At 37.6% G+C, this 23,449-nt stretch overlaps 1 protein-coding gene across 1 annotated transcript; it reads left to right on the top strand.

Annotated features, from left to right (window-relative positions):
- Window positions 1–228: 228 nt before the first annotated feature.
- Window positions 229–22,169, top strand: LOC132151386 (neurturin-like). Its single transcript, XM_059559499.1, has 4 exons — window positions 229–614; window positions 9,913–9,983; window positions 10,574–10,751; window positions 21,381–22,169. Exons 1-4 carry the CDS (start codon window positions 584–586, stop codon window positions 21,803–21,805), a joined length of 705 nt encoding a protein of 234 aa, XP_059415482.1. The 5' UTR covers window positions 229–583; the 3' UTR covers window positions 21,806–22,169.
- The last annotated feature ends 1,280 nt before the right edge of the window (window positions 22,170–23,449 follow it).

Genomic DNA, 23,449 nt, shown 5'->3' with positions numbered 1-23,449 from the left:
TAGAGCTCAGTTTCTCCAGTGTCTCGCCCAGGTGAGCGCGTTACCTGATCTTCCGTCTTTCACTCATGTGCGCTGCTGGCGACGCGACGGACTTGAACCCATTATAGTCAGCGACGTGAGTGACGTAGGCACCCAATGGACCAATCAGAAGGCTCTCATTATAATCAGCGGAGCGCAGCGCGCTCACACGCGTCGTGGATTATCAAGGGAGCGCTGGAGTTTGTCGCGTCGCTCGCTTGTAGCGTATCATGTGATAGGAGGCTAGGAGCTGGAATTTGACACCTCGGGGGTTCAAAACTCTCATGTGTTTATGGGACTTGATTTTGGCAGTGCTCCTGCGTTTAGAGCAGAGAGCGCGTCCCGAGGAGCTGAACGCGTCCGATCGGGCGTTTACTGCGCATCTGGGTCAGTCCAGACAACACTAGTGAGCTCTGGACACAAGTTTATGTGAAAGACGTGGATGTTCAGAATTATGCATCATCACTACAGGGAGAGGGCCAGAGGAAACATTTTAAGGAATACATTTTCATTATCTGTGGATTATTTTCATTTGACCGTTTCTTAATTTATTTCACTCAAGTCCATGACAGGAGAGGTCGATCGGGACAGAAAAGGTAGTTTTCTTTTCTTTTCTTTTCTTTTCTTTTCTTTTCTTTTCTTTTCTTTTCTTTTCTTTTCTTTTCTTTTCTTTTCTTTTCTTGTTAGATATTTAATTTGCATCATGTTATAGCATTGGTCTAAAGTTTGCATGTTTTAACTTTTAGCATAATTACTACATTTACACACACACACAAACACACAGACATGATTTTATTTACATATTTATGTCGACAGAACCTTTCTTTTTGTGGCGCTTATTACAAAAAAAAAATCATGTAATTTTTTCAAGCCAGATTTATTTTCCATAATAAAAGAAGTATATGTATTTTAACTTATAGATATATCAATATTTAATATAATGTTCATGCTTTAAGTGTACGCAGCCAAGCCCTTAAAAGAATCAGAAATAATTTGTCATTTGCCACAGAATATTTGATTCAATTTAAATGTAAAATAATGTTATGTGTAACCTTATAAAATATAACGTGTAAATTGTCTTTTAAAACAGCATGAGTTCTTGGTCTTTGATTATTCTTGTTCTTCTAAGTTCCCCTTTCCTTTAAAATGTAATTTTGCTTTACAATAAAGTAAAGTCGAAGTTTTAGAACATCAGTTATTGTTGGATCTGTTGAAAGATGGTTGATCCCCCAAAATTAAAGGAAAATAAAAGCTGCTTAACTGCCTGGCTTTCCTCAATCTCATACAAACAGGTTGGAAATGTACCTCCGAATACTTAATTAAGAGTATTCCTTTGCTTATTTGACAAGCCTTTCCCAGCTGACTGAGCTGATGATTGATTATGGGACGGACAGTAAGTGTGCTCCTGAAAGAGCTGTTTTCCTGTCTGGAAGAGATGCAATCTGGATACAGTTAGATGAGAATCGCAGGACTGCTTTCTCCACTCTGGGGTCTTATTAGAGCTGTTTGTGGTTCTTTAAGTCTCATATCTTTGTAATTATAAATTCTCATTCTCAATTCTATTCAGTTCTGGTTCAGGTGCATTGCCTCCCCAAATCTTTTCTATGCTGGAACAAATGAACATCACACCACTGCTGTATCCTCTTGTAAATATCTTTTTAAAAGATTTGGATTGGAATGTGCAACATTCTTACACAGAACCAGTACCATATGTAGCATCCTACCTATATCCCATCTGCTTGAGATGATTGGCATGTTTGTTGAGCAGGTAATATTGCATTACAGTATCAGATTGCAAACACTTTCAAATAGACTGCTGGTACTCCCTTGTATAATGTAAAGCTAGGATCAAAATGATTAATTTATTTGTCTGTTGGCATGGTTTTATGTGACTAATGCAGAGGTTAGACTGTGGAATTTGTTATGTCATGTTGAAAGATTAAATAGCAGTGTTGCTGAGTCACTGGTGTGTATTTTTTAAGATATCAGCATATGGTATTTTTTGAAAGGTCACATGATGTGCTTTATGGTGATGCTGCTAAATAGAGTTTGATGGAGTTTTGTGGAACCCCTGTATTATCACAGGTGGGTCTCTTTAGTTTATGACCTGCTGTATATTCATGATGAAATGTCTTTAATGTGGTGTGTTTTCCTGTTGCTGTGGTAGATTGGATGCGCTGGCACTTAACGCTCAAGTGTCTGAATCACACCTCCTTTAAGAGACACTAATGCAAGCATCAAGCGCTTTTCAGTTTCACTGTCTAAAGCTGTAATACTGTTTAATCACTTCCATGCTGTCTATTTGTGAAGAATCGCTCACCTGCCAGTGGAGTTTCCACCTTACTTTATAATCCTGGATCTTATAGTTCTCACTTTTGCTCTAGGAACCAGATGTTACTGTTGTTTTTTTAAATAATTGATTTAAAATCAGATATTTAATTAATAGAAAATAATTAATTATTTCATTACTTTTTGATAACATTTTTTAAATAAAAAAGTATTAAATAGTATGGAATAAAATATAAATAATTAAAATAGTTAATGTTATAAAATGATTAATAAATAATATAAAATAAATAAAAATAGTTTTCTTGGACACCTTTGAAACTGACAACAAAAGACACAGAAAGTGTTTTCTATGGAAACACATTTTTGCCACAGAATAACAAAAGTTCTATTTGGAATTTATTTTATCTCAGAATTCTGACTCTTTTCTCACAATTCTGGGAAAAATGTCTGAATTGCAAAACAAACTTAGAACGATAAAAAGTTTCAATTACATTTTTTTCTCCTTTTTTAAAGGCAATTATTTATATTGTTAACTATGCACAAATATAAATTGCATTTTATCTTTTTCATGCATTTTTTTGCCACCCATTTTTCCACCCATTTTTCAACTGTCTTTGAACCCTGATTTGTCCATGTAAACCGCTGGTGTTTGAATTGCTCAGATGTATTTTCAGCATCCATTTAATTTTGATGAAGCGATTGCATAGCGAGTGTAGGTTTCGTGACTCTGTGTGCATGGAGACGGGGCAGTACATGAGTGTCAGGCGATCACACCGGACACAGGAGCGTCGTGGTGTTAGTAAGAATTATGGACCACAGTCACTGCGTGGCAGTCCACCGCTGGATAATTTATTACAGCCTCCACTAATGAACAGTCTAGTTGTGCAATAATGAGAAACACCTGCAGGGTCAGAGCGGGGCAGAAGGACACTAGAGCCCACGGAAGAGAGGGTTCGATTCTTACATAAAGTTAAATGCTAGTTTTGCACAGCCAGGTTTTTGATGTAAAGTCCGGTGCACATTATACAGCTTATTTTGGACAAGAACTTCACACTTAGACAGAAAGAGACCAGCTGACTGATAGGACATTTGTTTAGAGGCAAGTTTATATGAAATAAAAGTATACCACAGTTATAAATCATTATGGAGAAATGAACTTAAATGCACAACAGAAAACAATCAAAACTCATCCAGATTAGATGTTCCTAACCTGGAAAATGTTGCCTTTTCATTCAGTGATTATTTCATCCTTAAAACATTGTAAACATGATTTGGTTTCCAGGAGGACTTATGAACAAAACCTGTGTGCTCTTCCTCCCTGAAGTCAGATAAAGTGAAGTTAGAGTTTTCCAGATCAAGAAGTGTTTTCTGGTTTTATGTATGATTTTCAAACAGATGGTCAGTAAACAGACTGTGAGCTAGACTAGTTAGTCTAGTCTAGTTAAATGCTAAATGCTTAGCAGGGAATTATACCAATGTGAACAAAATACCAATAAATTTCATGCATTCTGACTTCTAAACTTTATTTTTCTCTTATACCATGGTCTGTCTGAATACTCGATTCTGATTGGCTGGCAGGTATGCATTAAAATTGTATAATGCACAGGTAATTAAAGTCAGTTAAATCACCATTCTACGGTGGCCGAGAGAGCTCAATGCGCTGCAACTTAAGAAAACACATGCAAATTGAAAAAACACCAGCAAATGAAGAAAACATCTTCATCAGTTTAACAACACAAGTGTGATCTTACCACACTAATTCATCTGTGTGTCTGATTTCAAGTGGGCAGCGTGCTAGAGCTAACAAGCTGTAACTGATGAAAATATCATTTTTACCCTTTCAGTGAAATAATTAACAGCTTTAACTTGTCAATTCTGGGAAATTATTAGAATTATATATTCTATGATAATTATACAATATATAATTCATTATAATTATTGTTTGTTTTATTCCACTGAGAAATATCTCTTAATTTTCACGTTTTCTGTAGAGTTTCAGACAAGATCTCAACAATGTCTCGAACTGTGCTCAGATTTAGCAAGATGCCACTCAGAAGTCAGAGATCTCAATATGAACTTAAACATTTCTCATCAAATCTTCCAAAGTCCAAATGAGCTGATCCTTTTGCACACACATTTTATTTTTTAGGTTTTTTTTTACTAATCTTATACTCCGTATCTCAACTACTGACTCATTTTGTCTGTTTTTATTCATGTAGTTCTCCTAATCTATAAAACAGCAACGTTTTATTGCAAAAAAAAAAAATAATAATAATAACAATCCTCTTGGTAAGGATTTGAACCAGTACCATGAGAGTTTAGCTCTAACCCTAATCAAACACACCTGAGCAAGTTAAACGAAGTCTTCAGGTTCGTTAGAAAACCACAGGTAGGGCAGTTTGATCAGGGTTGGAGCTGAACTCTGCAGCACATTGATTTGAGGAACCCTGATATATCATGTAATTTTTAAGTAGTGAACGGTGTATGAGTTTGTGCTTGTGTACAGGATAGTAAAACGCATCGAGTTCACTCAACAAACTCAGCCGTGTGGAACGCTCTGTAATATCATCCGAGTAAACAAATGCAAACACTTTTCAGAATTCATCTCTTTCTGTCACTTCAGTTGAGCTCTCCATCTCAGTCTTCATTATTCCCAATAACACACGTTACCCAGCCAGATTTCTCCTTTGGCTCCCAATTTCTCCATCTGACAGCTCGGACCCCACAGCAAACACACACACACTGCTGAAAAGTGTATCCTATACACACTGGATTTTATTATTTGCGAGATGTTTTTGATTCATCATGTCAGAGAGCAGGTTCATTTGTCTTAATGGAGCTGTCAGATGTGTGTATCTGTGTACACCACAGAGAAACAAGGAGATGAGAGATAGATGGTTGTGTGAGAGTGTGTGTGTTCGCAGCCGGACATCTGGTTCTCCGCTGTCACGCTCACACAGAAGTTTCTCACTAGAGAATCCCAACAGACGCCTCTTCATTTACAGAAACAGAAACATTTTTTAATTCTGTCAAAATTGTCCTTCCAGAGCAGCTCATCTCTCTTCGTTCACAGACGGGCTTGTATAAAATGTATACATCTCTGATCATCTCTCTGTCTGTCTTATTCACAACATTAGATCCTTCTGAAGACTGTTTGACTGGTGCTTGCCTGTTAAAACCTCTCTGTCACGATGCAAGGCTGTGGGGTTTATTCAATTCAATTCAAGTTTATTTGTATAGCGCTTTTTACAATACATATCGTTACAAAGCAACTTTACAGAAAATTATGTTTTTTACAATATTTAGTAATAGCTTATAAGTGGTGATTGTCAGTTTGTGCACGTATGAAAGGATTTTTAGAAAAATTAATACAAGACGTAGTCAGCCAGACGATGAACATTATTAATATTATTAATAATTCATGATTATTATATGATGCAGTCACATTGGAGCAATATTTGTTAGTTCTGTTTGTTGATTCAGGGTTAGCATCTGGGGTCCTCTGAGGGGTCAGCATCATCTCTTCTCAGGTGTTCTGGATCCAGACTGGAGCTTGTGTAAATCCTAGTTAAAAACATAAAACAAATAGAGACATCATTAGCATAGCTGCTGATCCAACACAGTAAAATTAATTAGTTTAACCCAAGCTAAAGAATAAAAATGCACATTTGATCAGATGCAACTACACTCACAATTTAAGAGATACATTATTCAAATGCTTGGTGAAAGAGATGTGTTTTTAATCTAGATTTAAACAGAGAGAGTGTGTCTGAACCCCGAACATTATCAGGAAGGCTATTCCAGAGTTTGGGAGCCAAATGTGAAAAAGCTCTACCTCCTTTAGTGGACTTTGCTATCCTAGGAACTACCAAAAGTCCAGCGTTTTGTGACCTTAGGGTGCGTGATGGGTTGTAGCGTGGTAGAAGGCTAGTTAGGTACGCAGGAGCTAAACCATTAAGGGCCTTATAGGTATGTAAATCATAATTTGTAACTGATATGGAACTTAATAGGTAGCCAGTGCAGAGACTGTAAAATTGGGGTAATATGATCCTAATTTCTTTTAGTTTGCCGTTTTTAATGTTACAAGGTGAAACACTACCATTTTTGATTCTCTTTCCCTCAGAAAATGTTACACTTTTAAGTGTCAGAATAATAAATAAGCTGCACAACACTTGCAATTTTCATGTAGACATACTAGCATTCAAAAAATTATATTATATTTGAATATATTGTAAAATGTGTTTTTTCTTTTCTGTGATCAAAGCTGAATTTTCAGCATCATTACTCCAGTAAACCATTTTTGATTATTATCAATGTGGAAAACAGTTGTGCTGCTTCATGTTTTTGTGGAAGTGGTGATTCTTTTTCTTTTTCAGGATTCTTTGATTAATAGAAAGTTACAAAACGAGCATTTATTTCAAGTTGAATTCTTCTGTAATGTTTTAAATGTCTTTACTGTCACTTTCAATCAATTTAAAGAATCTTTGCTTAATAAAAGTAGTATTTTCTGTCAAAAACACTGACCAGATCTTTTAACCAATAGTGTTTGTCATGGCTAATTTATACTCCAGGTGTTCTCATTGGGTGAATGTGATTGGCACGAGCAGCTCAGCGTGACGGTTTGAAACCAGACACATCGTATCAGTTTCACAATCCATCTTTAACCACATTCTCTTTGATGTATGTCAGGAGGATGTTGACTTAGCTTTCCTATTGTTTGATCTTAATGGCATATATATATATATATATATATATATATATATATATATATATATATATACACTTATATAGACACTTTCTTAATTTGAAGTTGAAGGAAGTTTTTCAACGGTGGATCATCTCAAACTTACTTTCATCTTTTGATGGGGTGAAGGCATGTGCCTTTGTGATTTACTGCTTTGATACAAAATGCATAGTGGTATACATATATATATATATATATAACATTTAAATTAAAAAAGAAATTAATATATGGAAATCTAGTTGTATATACGACCATTAAAATGATTACAATTATATTTATAAAAATTTAAATAAAAAATAAATTGTACATTTAAAAATATATATATTTATAATATTAGCTAAGAACAACACACTGAATGTCGAAGCATTTGATGACTTAGCAACATCAGATCAGTTGTCTGTATCAAATACTGCAGGACTACCATCGCTTTTCTTTATTATTTTTGTTCAGTGTGTTTGAATCGACTGGTGTTTTGTTGATTTTTAATCAATATATGAAGTCAGTTCTCCTCAAGTTCACACAGGTGTCCTAACAGAAGAAACACAGATGATGAGAATCACATTTAAAATCAACATGATCCACCAATGCTTCACAAGTCTCGATTTTCTAATCCAAAATGTATAGATTGGCACAATTAGTGATGTGATTTTGGTAATTGTTGCGGTTTTAGTGACGTTAGCATGCAGACACTTCAGCTTTAATAGTTGTATATGCTTGTAGTTTATAATTGAAGAGTGTTTTCAGTGACAGAGGGTTTTAAATCTTCTGCTGACCATTATGTCACTCAGTGAAGCTGCCAAACTGAGCGGACTGTGTCAGTGCACACAACAGCTTGCAGACCTCAGCAGTGGTGGGTTACTCATAGCAGCAGAGTGCTGTAAGTTTGATATTTAAGGCTGCAGGTGAAACAGTCTCTCTAGGTCAGCTCTGAATTGTGTTGCTGCTTTCATCACATCCTGTTGTTTAATCGTTTTATAGCAGCTGCCTTTAAATGTGTGCCATTTCTGTGCAGCACGAGAGAGCGCTTCAGTGCTTGCATGTTTATACATGTGGTCAAGAGCCATGTGATTAATGATGATATAATGTTGAATTCATACTGATAAGCAAAAATGACTTTAAATAAACATGAAAATAAACTTCCTTCTCTTTCATCCTATTCTTCATGCAATCCAGAATGGCAGCACAGCTGAATGGTTTGTCTGAACTTTTTGAATTTACATTTCTTTAAACCTGAGACTTATTCATTTAAATTTTGGTGTGAAAGGGCTTTTAAATTTGCCAAAAATATAACTTTTTGATATTGAAAACAATCAAAGATGAGTAACTTTCCCCAACACTGGTTGCCAAGGTCTTCCGTGTATATGCTAGGGCATTGCTAGGTGAAAATTGTCCTGTCGATTAGTAAATGAGTTTTTGGGAACCTGAATCTGCCTGACAGTGCGTCAGACATGGAGAGTGTCTGCAGGAAATTTCAGGGAAAAGAAACTGTTAAAATCAAGAAACAAAGTTTATTTTGGACCAGTATTCATTGTCAAAAAAAGCTATTAAAAATAATTTTTAATTTATAATATTAATGATTTCCCAAGGGGGTGCTGGAGCATCTGGGGAACAAAAAAAATTGTACCAATATTTAATATACAAATCGTATTAATATTTAATAGTAACAGGAATAATTGCTATAGTAATAGTAATCTCTAATAATAATAATTTTTTATTAATAATATTAATAATAATTCTAATAATAATAAAAGAAAAACTATTTATTTAAAAATAATTTAACAATAAAAATATGACAATATAAATGCCAATTATTTCATTTTTAAATGTTTTCTTTTAAAACACACTATTAAAAGAAACATATATAAAAGAGTCTTAAAATTGCCTTCATATTAGCCTATATGGAGGTTGTCCTTTGCAAAGACCTTATCATTAATGATCATATATTTAAAGGGTGGCCATATGCGCAATTCATTCGGGACGCAGGATTTTAATATTGCATAAAATATCCAAAGCAGTTTGACCAATAACATGCAGGTATTGCACATAATCCACCAATCGTGGGGCTGCGCGTGAGAAGGTGAGATCAACAAGGAACGATAAAAGCGATGCAAATAAGCACGTGTTCGTTCATTTGAGCGTCTCTGTGCACCATTAAAAAAGGCACCAAAGTAGGTGTGAGAGCGATTGGAAAGCAGAAGGAGCCGTCTGCTCTGCTCTCTGTAGCTCTAATGTCACACAATGATAGACCTGCACAGTGCAAACAGCCTAAACCTGGATATTTTAGGCAATATTAAAATCCTGGCCGGTAAGTGTCCCGTATTAACGGCGCATATTGCCACCCTATATAGTTACAAACTTTAAAAATGCCTGTTGAGTATAAAGTCTTGGAAGACTATTTTTATTTATTTTTTTAATTTCATGGCTTTACTAGCAAAATACATGATACAGGAAAGGCAGGACTTGCTGTGTAATAAAACCATATAGAAATAAAAAACCACAGTCAGATAACATCTGATTGATATTTGCACATCTTGACGTCTCATGTAGAATGTAGCAAGACGGAAAACAATTAAATAACTTTAATCTTGTGACATATTAAAGAAATTGCTCACAATAAAATTCTCTTATTATTCATCTGTCAGATATGCCGCTATGTTTTTGCTATAAAATGCAAAAAGCAGAAGTTCCAAACAGCCTTTATCTTATTTCTGTAGGAGAGCTGATCTTCAGTGATCTTTCCACCAAAGCTTTGAAATCATGTTCAGAAATGCACTGCTGAAAATAACAGTTTCTTTAAGGGCCACTTGTTTAGGGCCATTATATTTGCATGCATATCAAATAATACATCTTTTCATTTCTAGATGGAAATGGGTGGAGAAGTCTGGAGACCTGCATGGCTGCACCTGCCCGATGTCACCTGAGGAACTGGAAGGTGAGCATTCATCATATCATTAGGGTTATCAGCTAATAAATAAACATGACCTTGATGCTGCCTGACATGACACCTGTTTGGTCTCGGCTTGCTTTTACTACATTACAACAAATGTGTCAGAAGCGTGTCCGTTTGGACTTGTTTGTGTTTCAGCACGCTTGATTTTCACTCCGGCTCATTGGATCTTTTCAGCCAGACACTCCACAGACATTCATTCATTAAAGTCATCCTGAAATATTTACTCATGAGGATCTACGGTGGTGTTGGGTGTTGCTTAAGTAATTAAAGTGGCTGTAGTGTTGGCTGTGTAGGATCACTGGAGGTCTCCTGCAGTTCAGGTTTGGGGATGGAAAGCGTATCCATGTGAATGGGCTGATCGGACATCACGGATCGGTTTACTCTGTCAGGGTTTATATGACACAGACGAGTAATGGACAGGCCATGACAGTGCACTATATTAACCCTGAGGATTCATGTCACTGTATTTCCTACTAAAGTGTGTTATTGGCTCTTTCTTTGCAATCATAACAACAGCTTCAGTTCAGTACATGCTGTATCAGTTATTATGACATCTTTTGTTCTTCTTGCAGGTGATGCTGCTTGTGTTTGTATGTCTTCTGGGTCTCGTTGATGGACATTTCCTTCAGGAGGAGAAAGAAGAGTCCCGTCCTAGCAAGCTGAGAGCCTCTTCAACCGCTCCAGAACATCCAGAACCACAGAAAGATCTAGATGAGAGGCAGAGCAGAGCGCCATGGGCACGACTGCACGGTCAGTACATCCCTGACACTGTATAACAAACCGGGGCTAGTTGTCACACTTAGAAACGGGGCATCCATAAGAAAAGACTTGTCTTTTTCTTTGATATCGGTGAGATTAAGCCAGAGGTGTCGCTCGACCGTAATCAAACCAGCCATGGAACGGCCCACTGCTCGAGCAGTATGTTTGGTAGCGTGTAGCGCCAAATCCGTTGCTCGTCGTAGCTCCTTCACGGCCTCAGGTGTGATACCCTCCCCCTCGTCGAGTTCCTTTAGGAGCTCCGCTTGGTAGGCCTGAAGGACCGCCATAGAGTGGAGCGAAGCAGCCGCCTGGCCGGCGGACATGTAGGACTTCCCAACGAGGTTGGATGTGACTCGACATGCCTTAGAGGGAAGAAGGGGGTGAGACTTCCGTGCCGCGGCCGAATTGGGCGCGAGATGTTCGGCGAGAGTCTCTTCCACCGGAGGCATCGCTGCATAGCCATGGTTCGCCATATCATAAATGGTGGCAAAATCTGCAGCCGCAGCGAAAGTTGAAGTTTAGTGATACGCGCCGAATACGGCTGTTTCCAGGACTTCGAAACTTCTTGGTGGAGGTCCGGGGAAAAAGGCAAGGGCCTTCGGGGCTGCACAGGTGTACGACTAGTTAAGAAACGGTCGTCCAGCTTAGATGAAGGTTGGGCCTCGGCCTTCTCAACCTCCCAATCCAGTCCCAATTTACCCACCGCGCGAGAAACCACATCCAACAGCTCGCTGTAGGATGGGGAAACACGCTTCTCCTGTTCACTAGGAGGGAGAGAGCTAGTGTCGGCCGCGAAGTCCTCAGACCCCGAGGCCGCGGTGGATAAAATGTCGTCGTCATAACGTCCACAACCGAAGGAGATGGCGTCTCATGCCTCCGGTGTGGGCTGAAAATCCTCGTTAGAGAAGACGACCGGTTCAATAAAGCTCTTTTCCTGCACCAGGGTAGGGGAGAGCGAGCGACGTGGAGAAAATTCCAGCGCTGCGCTGTCCTCAAAATCCATGTCGCACGTGTCACCCCAAGCTATCGCCTCGTGCAGCCGCAGAAGTGACATGACGGGGGTTAGACACGGGGGTGATATTAGAAAATACATCCCCCCTCAAGCGCAGTACTCTGAGCCGCAGGCCATCACAGTGGGGACGGGAGGAAAGGCCGCTGAGCGCCGCCTGTGCGTGATGTAAGCCTAAACATACTACGCACCTTTCATGTGAGTCTCCCTTTGTGATGAACCTGGTACACGGTTCCTTACATTTTCGGAAATTCATCGCGTCCGCGAAGAGGAGTTAGCACTGCTCGTAGAAACCGCTGAGAACGCGAGATGATTCTAAGGCACAGATGATTCACTTCCCTGAAGGTATACGATGCGTGCGCATGCGTAGGGGTGGTGCCAAACGCTATTTGGCCAATAGGATTGGCGGGATGGTATAGGGCTTCAGACATTCGTCACACCGAGGGGTGTTCCCATACGGTGACGTAACCGCAGCATCGAAGTGACCTATGAAAGGGAAATAAAATTTCGGTATAACTTCAAGAAATGTAAAAAGAAATATAGTACTATTGCACAGTAGAGTATGCTATACTTCAAGTAGGCCTAATAGCTAATAATAATAAAAGTATATTAAAAAACACAGAAACTCTGTCTACAACCCACCAAAATAAAAGTTTGGTCTAACTCAAAGAAATTATGTAAGAAATTAAAATATAAAAATATAAAATATACTTAAAAAAAGATATACTAAAACGTTCTTTTAAAGGAATATCACACAAGTTTTCATAGATGTTTTAATTTATACTTACCAAAACAATAACACCATATTTTTCAAAAAAAAAATTCTAAAAGAACATTTGTATTTGTGCCTATAATGTTTATTTATTTATTATTATTGTCAGCTAATAAAACCTATGCTTCAGGGACCATATTCATATAACATCATGCTAAATGTAGCTCTTGACTGGTTGAGTTAGATGGTGATTAACACTAAACAGTAGAAAATCAGTTGAGTCCCCCCAGCTGTAAATGTCATTGGCTGTTAAAGTCTTGTGTTTCTTATAATAAATTGACATGTTGATAACACTTAATCTTTCAGAATGCTCTCAATTACATGTCGATGCATACTGTATGCATTAGTGAGAAACAAAGTTTAAAATGTGACACTGGTGTAAATGGTGTAAATCCTGCTGAATATGAAGCAGTGTTTTTTGTTTTTTTAATGTTTCTTATTTTGTATATACAGTCACAGTCAAAAAACTGTTTGCTTCCCTTCTCACACATCTGCCACTCATCACCTGTGTCTTAACCTTAATGCCTTTCCTGTGATAATGCCCCTTACTTCTATCACACTTCTGTCTCCTATTAAGTGAGATCACATTGTATGGTCACTTATTCCTTGTATGAACTTGTTTCAAATGCAAGACATTGATTGCATGATATTAAGTTTGTAAATGGCAGCCTGTGCCCTTTTGTAGTGTGTACATATACTATTTATCATCTAACTGTGACGAAATTTCAGTATATATATATGTCTGCCATATGTTGCCACCCCTCAAAAATTCCTGCCCCCTTCTCGCCACCCCATCAATATTGTTCTAGATCCGCCCCTGGCATTGAGTGATTGAATTTTAAGATGTTAAAGCTGCAAAACATTTTCATTATTATTATTATTATTATTATTATTATTATTATTATTATTATTGGCTCTGAGAAAAAAAAGTCAGATATTACAAAATATAATTATACTGATAATGCAAAAAAAATAAATAAATAAATAAATTCAATTTTGGCTGGAATGCAGCTTTATTTAATGTTATTTATATAACATTCCATTATTTTTTATGTAGTGTAATGCAATTTATTCAATTCAGAGCAAAGTTAGTATCATTATCCAGCTCAATTCAGTTCAGATTTTGTTCTCATTTGATAGTGTCGGTCAAGTTAAAATGATAATATTACTATATTAATTGTCTTTAAAACCCCAGGACAAAATTCATCATAATTCCTAATTTAGGACTGAGCTGTTTCAGATGAACAGATGAAGGTCTCAGTAAAGGTCTCAGTTACTGTATGTTTCATTGACTATCAACAGACTCAGAAAACTGTCAAGTTTTCTCATTATTCTTGCTTCACGGTGGAATGCAGACTTATAAGTGCATTACTGCCACCCATCTCTCAAGTGGACCATTGACACTCCCAATTGAGATTGTAGATAGATTGTAGATTTTTGGATTAACTATCCCTTTTAGTTATTATTAAGTTTCTGTCTAACCTGTCAGAGCTTTGAATACTTTGGGAATAATGTTTTACACTTGCTGTTACCTCAGACACTTCACAAAGACCTAATGGGTGAATGGCACGAAACCTGTCAAAAATATGTCCAGATCATATTTAACCCAATTTAATAATATATATATAATCCAGTATCTTAGAAAAAAAAAAAAACACTGCCAAACATCAATAGTTCTAGGTTTGGTTCTATTAATCTGTGCCCCCAAGAAGACTATGGATCCAATCTGTTTTAAACACTTGCACATTTTATTGAATCTTTTCTGCTCAACTGGAGTAGGTCTAGGTCTGTGTAGTCATGTTCAATGTTGGCAAATCAAATCCTGCTCTAAATAATGATTTTATGGTTTAGAATGATTTCGGTTAAGTCTAACCTGCATATGACATTTACATAACATTGTATACAGAATATGTATAACATTTTATTACTTAAGTTGAAAACAGTAGAAAACCAGTAAAAAACAGTAAAGAAATCTTAGAATCATTTAGGAGCATTCCAGTAAAGAGAAGTTGGTGGTTATTGTTCTTAAATGTGATTACAATTAATGTCACAATGAAATATACAGTTGTGTTCAAAATTATTCAACCCCCTAGAGACTGCAGTACTTTACAAATACAAGCTTTTCTGAAGATCCAGGATATAATAAAACTTTCATCTATAACAGTTCACTGGCATATTAAAAGTGATATTGTCAATATATAATGTAATATATTTGAGTTATAAGATTTTTTAATAATACTGCTATGTCATAATTATTCAACCCCTATTCAACATTGCTGTTTTTAAATCACTTATTTGCATGGTGGGGAATAAAACCGTCTCAAAACACAATTAAGCCTTTAGAAACTATTAAAAACAGAATTAGCTTGAGCTGTTACACATACAGTTTGGCCCATGCATGTATTGAAGTTGAGTAGCAAAAATGTCAACAGAGATCTCACAAAAGCAAAAGAGAATAAATATCGTAGTACCTTAGAAAGGCTAAGGCTATATGATGATTTCCAAGACATTGAAAGTTCCTAGAGACACAGTTCTCAGCCTTATTTCTTAGCTTAAAATGTGTTTTACCAGAAAACCTTTGAGAGGTTGTGGAAGAAAAAGCACAATATCATGAAATGTTTAATCAGAGCAACTGAGAAAAAACCTGCAATGTACAGCCAAAGACTTGCAAGATGACCCGATGAAAGGAGGAAAACAATTTCAATGCAGTGTGTAAGAAGAACACTTGACAAGTATGGCCTTCATGTTGAGACATCTTGATAAATACCACTCTTGATCAAGAAGAACAAAAGCCAACTTGAACTTGACAAAATTCATTTGTGTAGACTTGTGGAGCTCTGGAGGAATGTTTTATGGAGTGATGTGACCAAACTGGAACTTTTTGGACCCATGGATCAGCGGTATGTCTGCTGCAAAAAATGGCAAAGCTCATAAGCAGAAGAACAACATCTCCATCGTCAAACTTGGAGGTGGATCAGTCCTGTTAGGGGGTTTCTTTACTGTAGAAGGAAGTGGAAATCATGACTGTATGAAGGACATCATGGATTCTTTGAAGTAACAGGCCATTTTGACAAGAATTGTGATTCCTTTGGTGCAAAGACTGAAGCTGATGCTCAATGGACTTTCCTGCAGGACAGACATCCCAAAGTACACATTCAAATCTACTACTGCTTGGTTCAGGGATCAGTCACAGAATGTACTTAAGTGACCTGTTCAGTCTCCAGGCTTAATTCTCATTTTAAGTATCTGGTTGAATTTGAAGAAAGCAGTGGCAATGTGAAAACCAAAGATTATCAGTGATCTGAAAGCTTTTTCAGGCGTGGAATGGGCCAAGACTGTAGTAGAGAGGTGACAGAAGCTTCTAAACACTTACAGACAGCGTTTATTGGTGATTTTAAAGAATAAAAGATTCTGCACAAAGGGGGTTGAATAATTTTGAACATGAATGTTTAGAGTCAATTTGAATTTTATCATGATTCATCAATGTTCCATTCTCAGAATCACTCAAAAGTGTATTAACAAACTTTTTCTAATACTTTACTGATGCCTTTGTTAAATTGATTTCATAAAATGTTATCCTCCACAGCAAATTGTCTTGCAAGTCAAGGGGGTTGAATAATTTTGAACACAACTGTAAATATGACTCACTTTCTTTATGCAAAATATGATTTCTTCTTTCCTTCTGGTTTTTAGGATGAAATGTGACCTGGATGTTTATGTGACATTCAACCTTCAACACTATTTTGGTATTTATAGGGAACATCTTTGTTGAAATCTAAGACGATGTTCTTCTCATCCTGTAATTCTGTGTTATGTCACAGTGACACATTGCTTCGAGGCAAATTCCTTGCAAAATATTTTATTTTTCATTATGTTCACTGGAAATAAAATACCTGTGCACATAATAATGTAGAAACAAGTGGAATGCAAACTTACCATGAGTATCTCTTGTGAGGACCAATACAGTCTTAAGATATAGAAATATTTTCTCTGTAATTAATTCTTTGTAAGGCACTTCAGAAATATAATGCCGGCATGTCCATGTACTTTGTTGTATGCAGTATGATAAACATGATTAGCAATGGTTAAGCCACAAGCTGACATGTTGAGCAAACAAACAGAGCCGTGTTTTTACAGAGCTACAGCCTCACAGTGTTTACACTCTTCAGGAAGTCAACCGTGATATTGACCATTCTGCTGCCACTGAATTAGACCCCGTTTTCAAAAACACTGCCATCAATGGATGCTGACTGGCCGTTAAAATACGCAAACAGCTAAAATGCATAATATATTAACAGATGTGACATGAAAGCTACTGCTGGAGGTCTGCAAAGAAGATACATAAAACATAAAGTTTAAAAATGTTTTTGATGTCTTTTCTGCTCCCCAAGACTGCATGTATTTGATCCAAAATACGGTAAAAACTGTAATATTGCGAAATATTATTACAATTTTAAATAGCTGTCTTCAGTGTGCATATGTGTTACAGTGTAATTTATTGCTGTGATGCACATAAGGAATACTTTGTCTCTAAACCTTAAGAAAACCGGTAGTATCTTTCAAGGGACCATTTTCATTTGACATGTTTTCTCTGGCTCATGCATGCGATAGAATAATCTCAGCACGCTCTTCCTTATCAATTTTATATTCCTCTTCAAATAATCCAGAGCTCCTCCATGCAGGTTTTGACACAGCAAACTGCTCCCTTGGAAGCTAATTACTGCAGTTTTCGCCTGGAGAAAGTTTGAATCATGTTCTAAGGTTCTCCTCACCTTGTGACTTTAAACAAAACTCTATAAGCATGATGTGGCATGTTGTGGGATGTTTTTAGTGCTGCATGCTGCAGTTGCATGAGTTACAATACAATAGTAGTCCAGTGCGGTGGCAGTAAGGTGCACTGCAAACAGCAGGAGGAATTTCACGCCGTGGAGAGACGTGCACACATTACAATCAGCTGCTGAGGCGTGAACCAGAGCCTCTAGTGTTATCACCTTTTTAAATGCCAGTGTTACATTACAGTGTTGGCAGGAATTGAGACTATTTTAATGCATCAGAGCCACATGCCAGAATCTGTATTCTCTGGGGAAATAGATCAACCCAAAATCTTTTACTCATGTCAGCGTCATTCCAAACCTGAATGACTTTCTATCTGTGGAACACAAAAGGTGATTTTTTGTGTAGAAAATGGCCACTGTTTTCCATATAATGAAAGTGGATGCTTCAAAAAAGCAAAATAGCATGAAACTATGATACTGTAAGTAGCCAATGTACAGGTGCATCTCAATAAATTAGAATGTCGTGGAAAAGTTCATTTATTTTCGGTAATTCAACTCAAATTGTGAAACTCATGTATTAAATAAATTAAATGCACACAGACTGAAGTAGTTTAAGTCTTTGATTCTTTTAATTGTGATGATTTTGGCTCACATTTAACAAAAACCCAACAAATCACTATCTCAACAAATTAGAATATGGTGACATGTCAATCAGCTAATCAACTCAAAACACATGCAAAGGTTTCCTGAGCCTTCAAAATGGTCTCTCAGTTTGGTTCACTAGGCTACACAATCATGGGGAAGACTGCTGATCTGACAGTTGTCCAGAAGACAATCATTGACACCCTTCTCATGGAGGGTAAGCCACAAACATTCATTACCAAAGAAGCTGGCTGTTCACAGAGTGCTGTATCCAAGCATGTTAACAGAAGGTTGAATGGAAGGAAAAAGTGTGGAAGAAAAAGATGCACAACCAACCGAGAGAACCGCAGCCTTATGAGGATTGTCAAGCAAAATCCATTCAAGAATTTGAGTGAACTTCACAAGGAATGGACTGAGGCTGGGGTCAAGGCATCAAGAGCCACCACACACAGACGTGTCAAGGAATTTGCTGAACCACAGACAACGTCAGAGGCATCTAACCTAGACTAAGATGTTGACCAGTGGTCCAAAGTCCTCTTTTCAGATGAGATCAAGTTTTGTATTTCATTTGGAAAAACAAGGTCCTAGAGTCTGGAGGAAGGGTGGAGAAGCTCATAGCCCAAGTAGCTTGAAGTCCAGTTTTAAGTTTCCACAGTCTGTGATGATTTGGGCTGCCATGTCATCTGCTGGTGTTGGTCCATTGTGTTTTTTGAAAAAGCCAAACACAAAAAGTCACTGCACCCATTTACCAAGAAGTTTTGGAGCACTTCATGCTTCATTCTGCTGACCATTTTGAAGATGCTGATTTCATTTTCCAGCAGGTTTTGGCACCTGCCCACACTACCAAAAGCACCAAACGTTGGTTAAATGACCATGGTGTTGGTGTGCTTGACTGGCCAGCAAACTCACCAGACCTGAACCCCAGAGAGAATCTATGGAGTATTGTCAAGAGGAAAATGAGAAACAAGAGACAGAACAATGCAGATGAGCTGAAGGCCACTGTCAAAGAAACCTGGGCTTCCAGACCACCTCAGCAGTGCCACAAACTGATCACCTCCATGCCACACTGAACTGAGGCAGTAATTAAAGCAAAAGGAGCCCCTACCAGTTATTGAGTACATGTACAGTAAATGAATATACTTTACAGAATCCAAATCCATCATTTGCTGTTATAGACGTACAGGTACACTGAAAAAAAAAAAAAAAAAAATATATATATATATATATATATATATATATATATTAAGAATTTTAACAGTTTTCATTTAGAAATTTCTAGGGAAGTTCAAATTTAAATAATTACAAAGAATCGGCAAGTAACATATTGAATTAAAGGTACAGGTTGTAGGACCTGCCACTAGAGGGCGCACTACCAAAACAATTGCGTGGTTTGTTGATGCTAAGAAGGTGCATGGAATGATAGGATTTGTTGTCTTCTACCCAACCGCTGATGCCCATCAATCAGACGGAAAGATAAATCATGTATTTAACCCGAATACAATGTTGCGCGAGTAGATTACATACAAAGTCAATGCAAAGACGCGATCAGACTATGGATCAGACGCATCCACGCGCGCGTCTAGAGACGCGATTCCCTATTATAATAGCATACGTTCTCTGTAAAGATACGAATCAAAACGACTTACCTGTCGAGTAAAACACAAGAGAGATCGGCATCTCTTACTAGTTGAAGTTTGTCGCGAAGCTACTTCCGCATTTGTCCACGACACTGTTGTCATGTGGTTTCTACGTCAGTAAAGGCGGTAACAAAGGGTAACTAACGTCATTGACAGGCGACTAAACTGCCCCGTTTCACTGTTTAGAATGGGAATTTTCTCATAATTTACAAGTAGTTGAAAACATTAGAGATATTGTTAGTAATCAGCTGGACAAAATATATAACACTAGCCTAGTGATTTTTGGATATTTGACTGCAAATATCTTACAAATTGTACCTTTAAACATGACAGTTTTTTAGTAGAAATAATGACATAGCATTTTCTTGCAAAACATGCTCCCGTAATCTTTGTTTTATTTACAATTTTTTTTTTAATTTGGTACAGTGTACCATTAGAATTTATGTTGTGATGAACTGCGCGGTGACACGAAGGTAAAGGATCCAGATGTAGTAGTTTATTGAAGGAATAATCCACAAATGTCATCCAAAAGCAGGCAAAGGTGATGCACAAATAGGTAATCCAAAAAAGTGAGGCTAAGTAATCCAGAAAACAGCCAGAATAACAAGACCAGGAACCAATATACAGGAGAATTAGGATACAAGGCTTAGAACTGCAGTAAAGACATACACATACAAAACTTGCCAAAGAACGACAATGAGAAGCTGGCTTATATAAAGGGCTAACATTGCTGATGAGATACAGGTGCAAACAATGAGTGCTGCTGAAACCAGGCAGAGGATTATGTGAAATTATGTGAAAGGCAGAGGATTATGTAAAGTCTTTGACAGAGTGGCCGAAGTCTGGGATGAATTGTCCTCTAGTGGACAACCAGGGCACTCCAGCCGGTGATCGTGACAAATCATTGGCTCTTTTGTATCTTGTGACCAAATGATATGTGCCATGATATGGAAAATGTATTGGCTATATGTGATTTGAGATTTACAGTGAAAGGGCATATTTTTTGTAAATAAATTACGTTTAATATTTTCCGAATTTTTATTTTTTTGATGGCTAATTGAATGAGGTAATCACCATCCTATATGGCTGTAAAGCACTATTGCGAGTGTGATATTGCTTTTCTGCAAGTATGTTTTGACAGACTGTAAATAGTAACAAAAGGGCATATATAAGTAAAGACAAACCTATAGTGTCTCAAACACCCTCTTCTGTGTGAGACTACTTTTAATGCTAAAATGTCTAAAATGTGCTAAAAATGTATAAAAACATAAAGATATATCCTTATAGGTCCCCATGCTTTGACCAAACAGACAAATTATATTATCAGTGTTGTTAGTTGTGCCTTCACCACCAAACTTCTTGCTGCAGTTGGCTCATACATAATAGCCTAAAAGTTGACTTTAATTTAATTTAATTCTTTATGTAATTTCAACATTTTCTACATTTAATAATCGATGAATCTTTACAGTTTGTATTTTACAAAAACTTAATGTGAAACAGTGAAAAGCCAATGCTGTTGGACTGATATATTAGCACTTATGCAATGCTGTTCGACCACTCAGATCAAGGACCAGAACTAAATGTTGTACAATTTGTGGGTGCTTATTGCCCCAATTTATCTTGAGCTACTAAGATATTCTTCTTAATTTCTTTCACCTTTCTGTCGCCCAGAAGAAAAAAAGTCATATGAGTTTGTAACAAAATTAGCAATGATGACAGAATCTTTACGTTTGTTCACGTTCTGTGGTCACTTCTGTCATCATCTTGTGTTTTCTGTCCCCTTAGAGTCATCCCTGGCCGAGGAAGGTGAGGGTCATCGAATCCGGTGGCTGCGCTCCTCTACAAACAACTCCAGTTCTCGGAAATCTCAGAGAAACCGTAAGGAGCAGCGCAATCGCAAGCGAGGTCGGAGCAGCCAGGACTGTCGTTTGGAGAGGAAGGAGATGAGGGTTCGTGATCTGGGCCTCGGCTATGATTCGGATGAGATCGTTCTGTTCAAGTACTGCGTGGGGACGTGCATGAGCGCCCGTAAGAACTACGACCTGGCCCTGAAGGTGCTGACGGACAACGGCAGCGTTCCAAGCCGCAAGCTGAGCCTTCACCCCTGCTGCAGACCCACACGCTTCGAGACCGTCTCTTTCATGGATGCCCAGACGAGCTGGCAGACCATCAAATGGCTTTCAGCGGCAAACTGCAGCTGTGTGGGATGAGAGAAGCCCAGGAGACACAGCCGGTAAAATCATTCCAAAGCTCCGGTGTAGAAGGCGAGGAAATTCCAGTGCAAGGAATCGGATGCAGTGCTTCTGATGATGCACTACAAACGCAGCAGATCTGCTACCGTCGGCACAGGAGCAACAGGGATACAGGACGTCCTGCAGGGAGACGGTCAGAAAGCGTTGGGGTTTGCATCATGTGACCTCGGAGAGCTAAAAACTGTACCTGTGAAGCAGGCCATCAGTTTCCTGCTCCAGACTGCATGGATAGTTCGTGAAAAGTAACTTGAAGGCCTACATTTCACATGATCTGCCTCTAGGAGTTGAGATGTTTTAAGAACTTGGGTACCATGAAGGTTCATTTTAACACAAAAGAAGGTGCTTTTAATTCACTTGTCGGCTTAGCATGTGTGTTTAATATACACACACTTTCCTCAAGCCATGTACACATTACAAGACCGAAGTGCGTCACCTTTTTATATTTGTGAGTACTCCAGGTTTTTTTTCAGACACAGGCCAAACATTTGTTCATGCAGCAGATCTCCGTTTTGACAGCCGGATCCGAACGCTTAGTAGTGGATTTCTGCATTTGGCAATATATATAATAGTGATCTCGTGCTCGATTACACTGCTTGTCTGGACGTATGCCCAGCTATAACACTCTCTTCCATCATCTGATCATCATCATCATTGATCGCTAAAAAATGTACATAAACTAAACTCTTTTCAACTCTGTTCAATTTTAAACAAAATTCTGCCTGCTTTCCATAAGCAGTGCAAACATTTAATTTTGTGTGTATAATGTATACTATAATAAGCCTGTTTTACATAAAAAGTAATCATTCTTGGATTTAAAAGAATGTCAATGACTTAACTTACATTCTTGTTTATGGTCAGTATGATAATAATAGCCTACCTTTATTCAGCAACAACGTATTAAATTGACTGAAAGTGAGAGTAAAAGCATTTATAATGCTACAAAAGATTTATATTTCATATAAATGTTCCCTTTGAATTATTTCCATAAAAATAAAATGAAGCAGCACAATGTTTTCACCATTGATAATAATACGTTTCTTGAGCGGCAAAAATCAGTATATTAGAATGGTTTTTGAAGGAGACTGGAGTAATGTTGCAGATTAAACAAGATTGCATGGTCAGTAATGAATGAAAGAAACTGTTTAGTGAGTTCACCCGTGAGTGTTTAAATGGCTCATGTCGACATGTGACCATCTTGTAATGTGCCCTTGGCGTTACACACTTGCACAAACACAACCGACAGCTAACAAGTTCTCCTGATGCTATATTCCATAACCTCTGCTATAAGAAATACCTCTTTAATTTCAAACTTCTTTAATCAACATTGTTATTTTGTTTCACTGCTCGAGTGGATGTCTGATTTTCTGTGCATTTTCTATTATGGACTGCATCTTTGTCAGGGTACGTGACATATTTGATTTGTCAGTTAAATGAAATTGGGTCCTGGCTAAAGTTGGCAGCACATAGCACTGTACAGGTTTACCAAAATGTATTTCAATCCAAGCATTGTCAGATTTTATGTTTTGTTTTATGTTTTGGGGTGTTGACTTATTGTTAGGTGAATGATATACCAAAGTAAATAGCAGATCACCTCAGGTAGAG

Source organism: Carassius carassius, chromosome 10 (genome assembly GCF_963082965.1).
Source record: "Carassius carassius chromosome 10, fCarCar2.1, whole genome shotgun sequence".
Classification (NCBI taxonomy): Eukaryota; Metazoa; Chordata; class Actinopteri; order Cypriniformes; family Cyprinidae; genus Carassius; species Carassius carassius.
This window is presented reverse-complemented; position numbering and strand designations above follow the sequence as displayed.

Coding starts and splice junctions, on each gene's coding strand:
- LOC132151386 (XM_059559499.1), top strand. CDS start 584: ATGACAGGAGAGGTCGATCGGGACAGAAAAG. Junction 9,984..10,573: donor GTCACCTGAGGAACTGGAAG/GTGAGCATTCAT, acceptor TTCTTCTTGCAG/GTGATGCTGCTTGTGTTTGT. Junction 10,752..21,380: donor GCCATGGGCACGACTGCACG/GTCAGTACATCC, acceptor CTGTCCCCTTAG/AGTCATCCCTGGCCGAGGAA.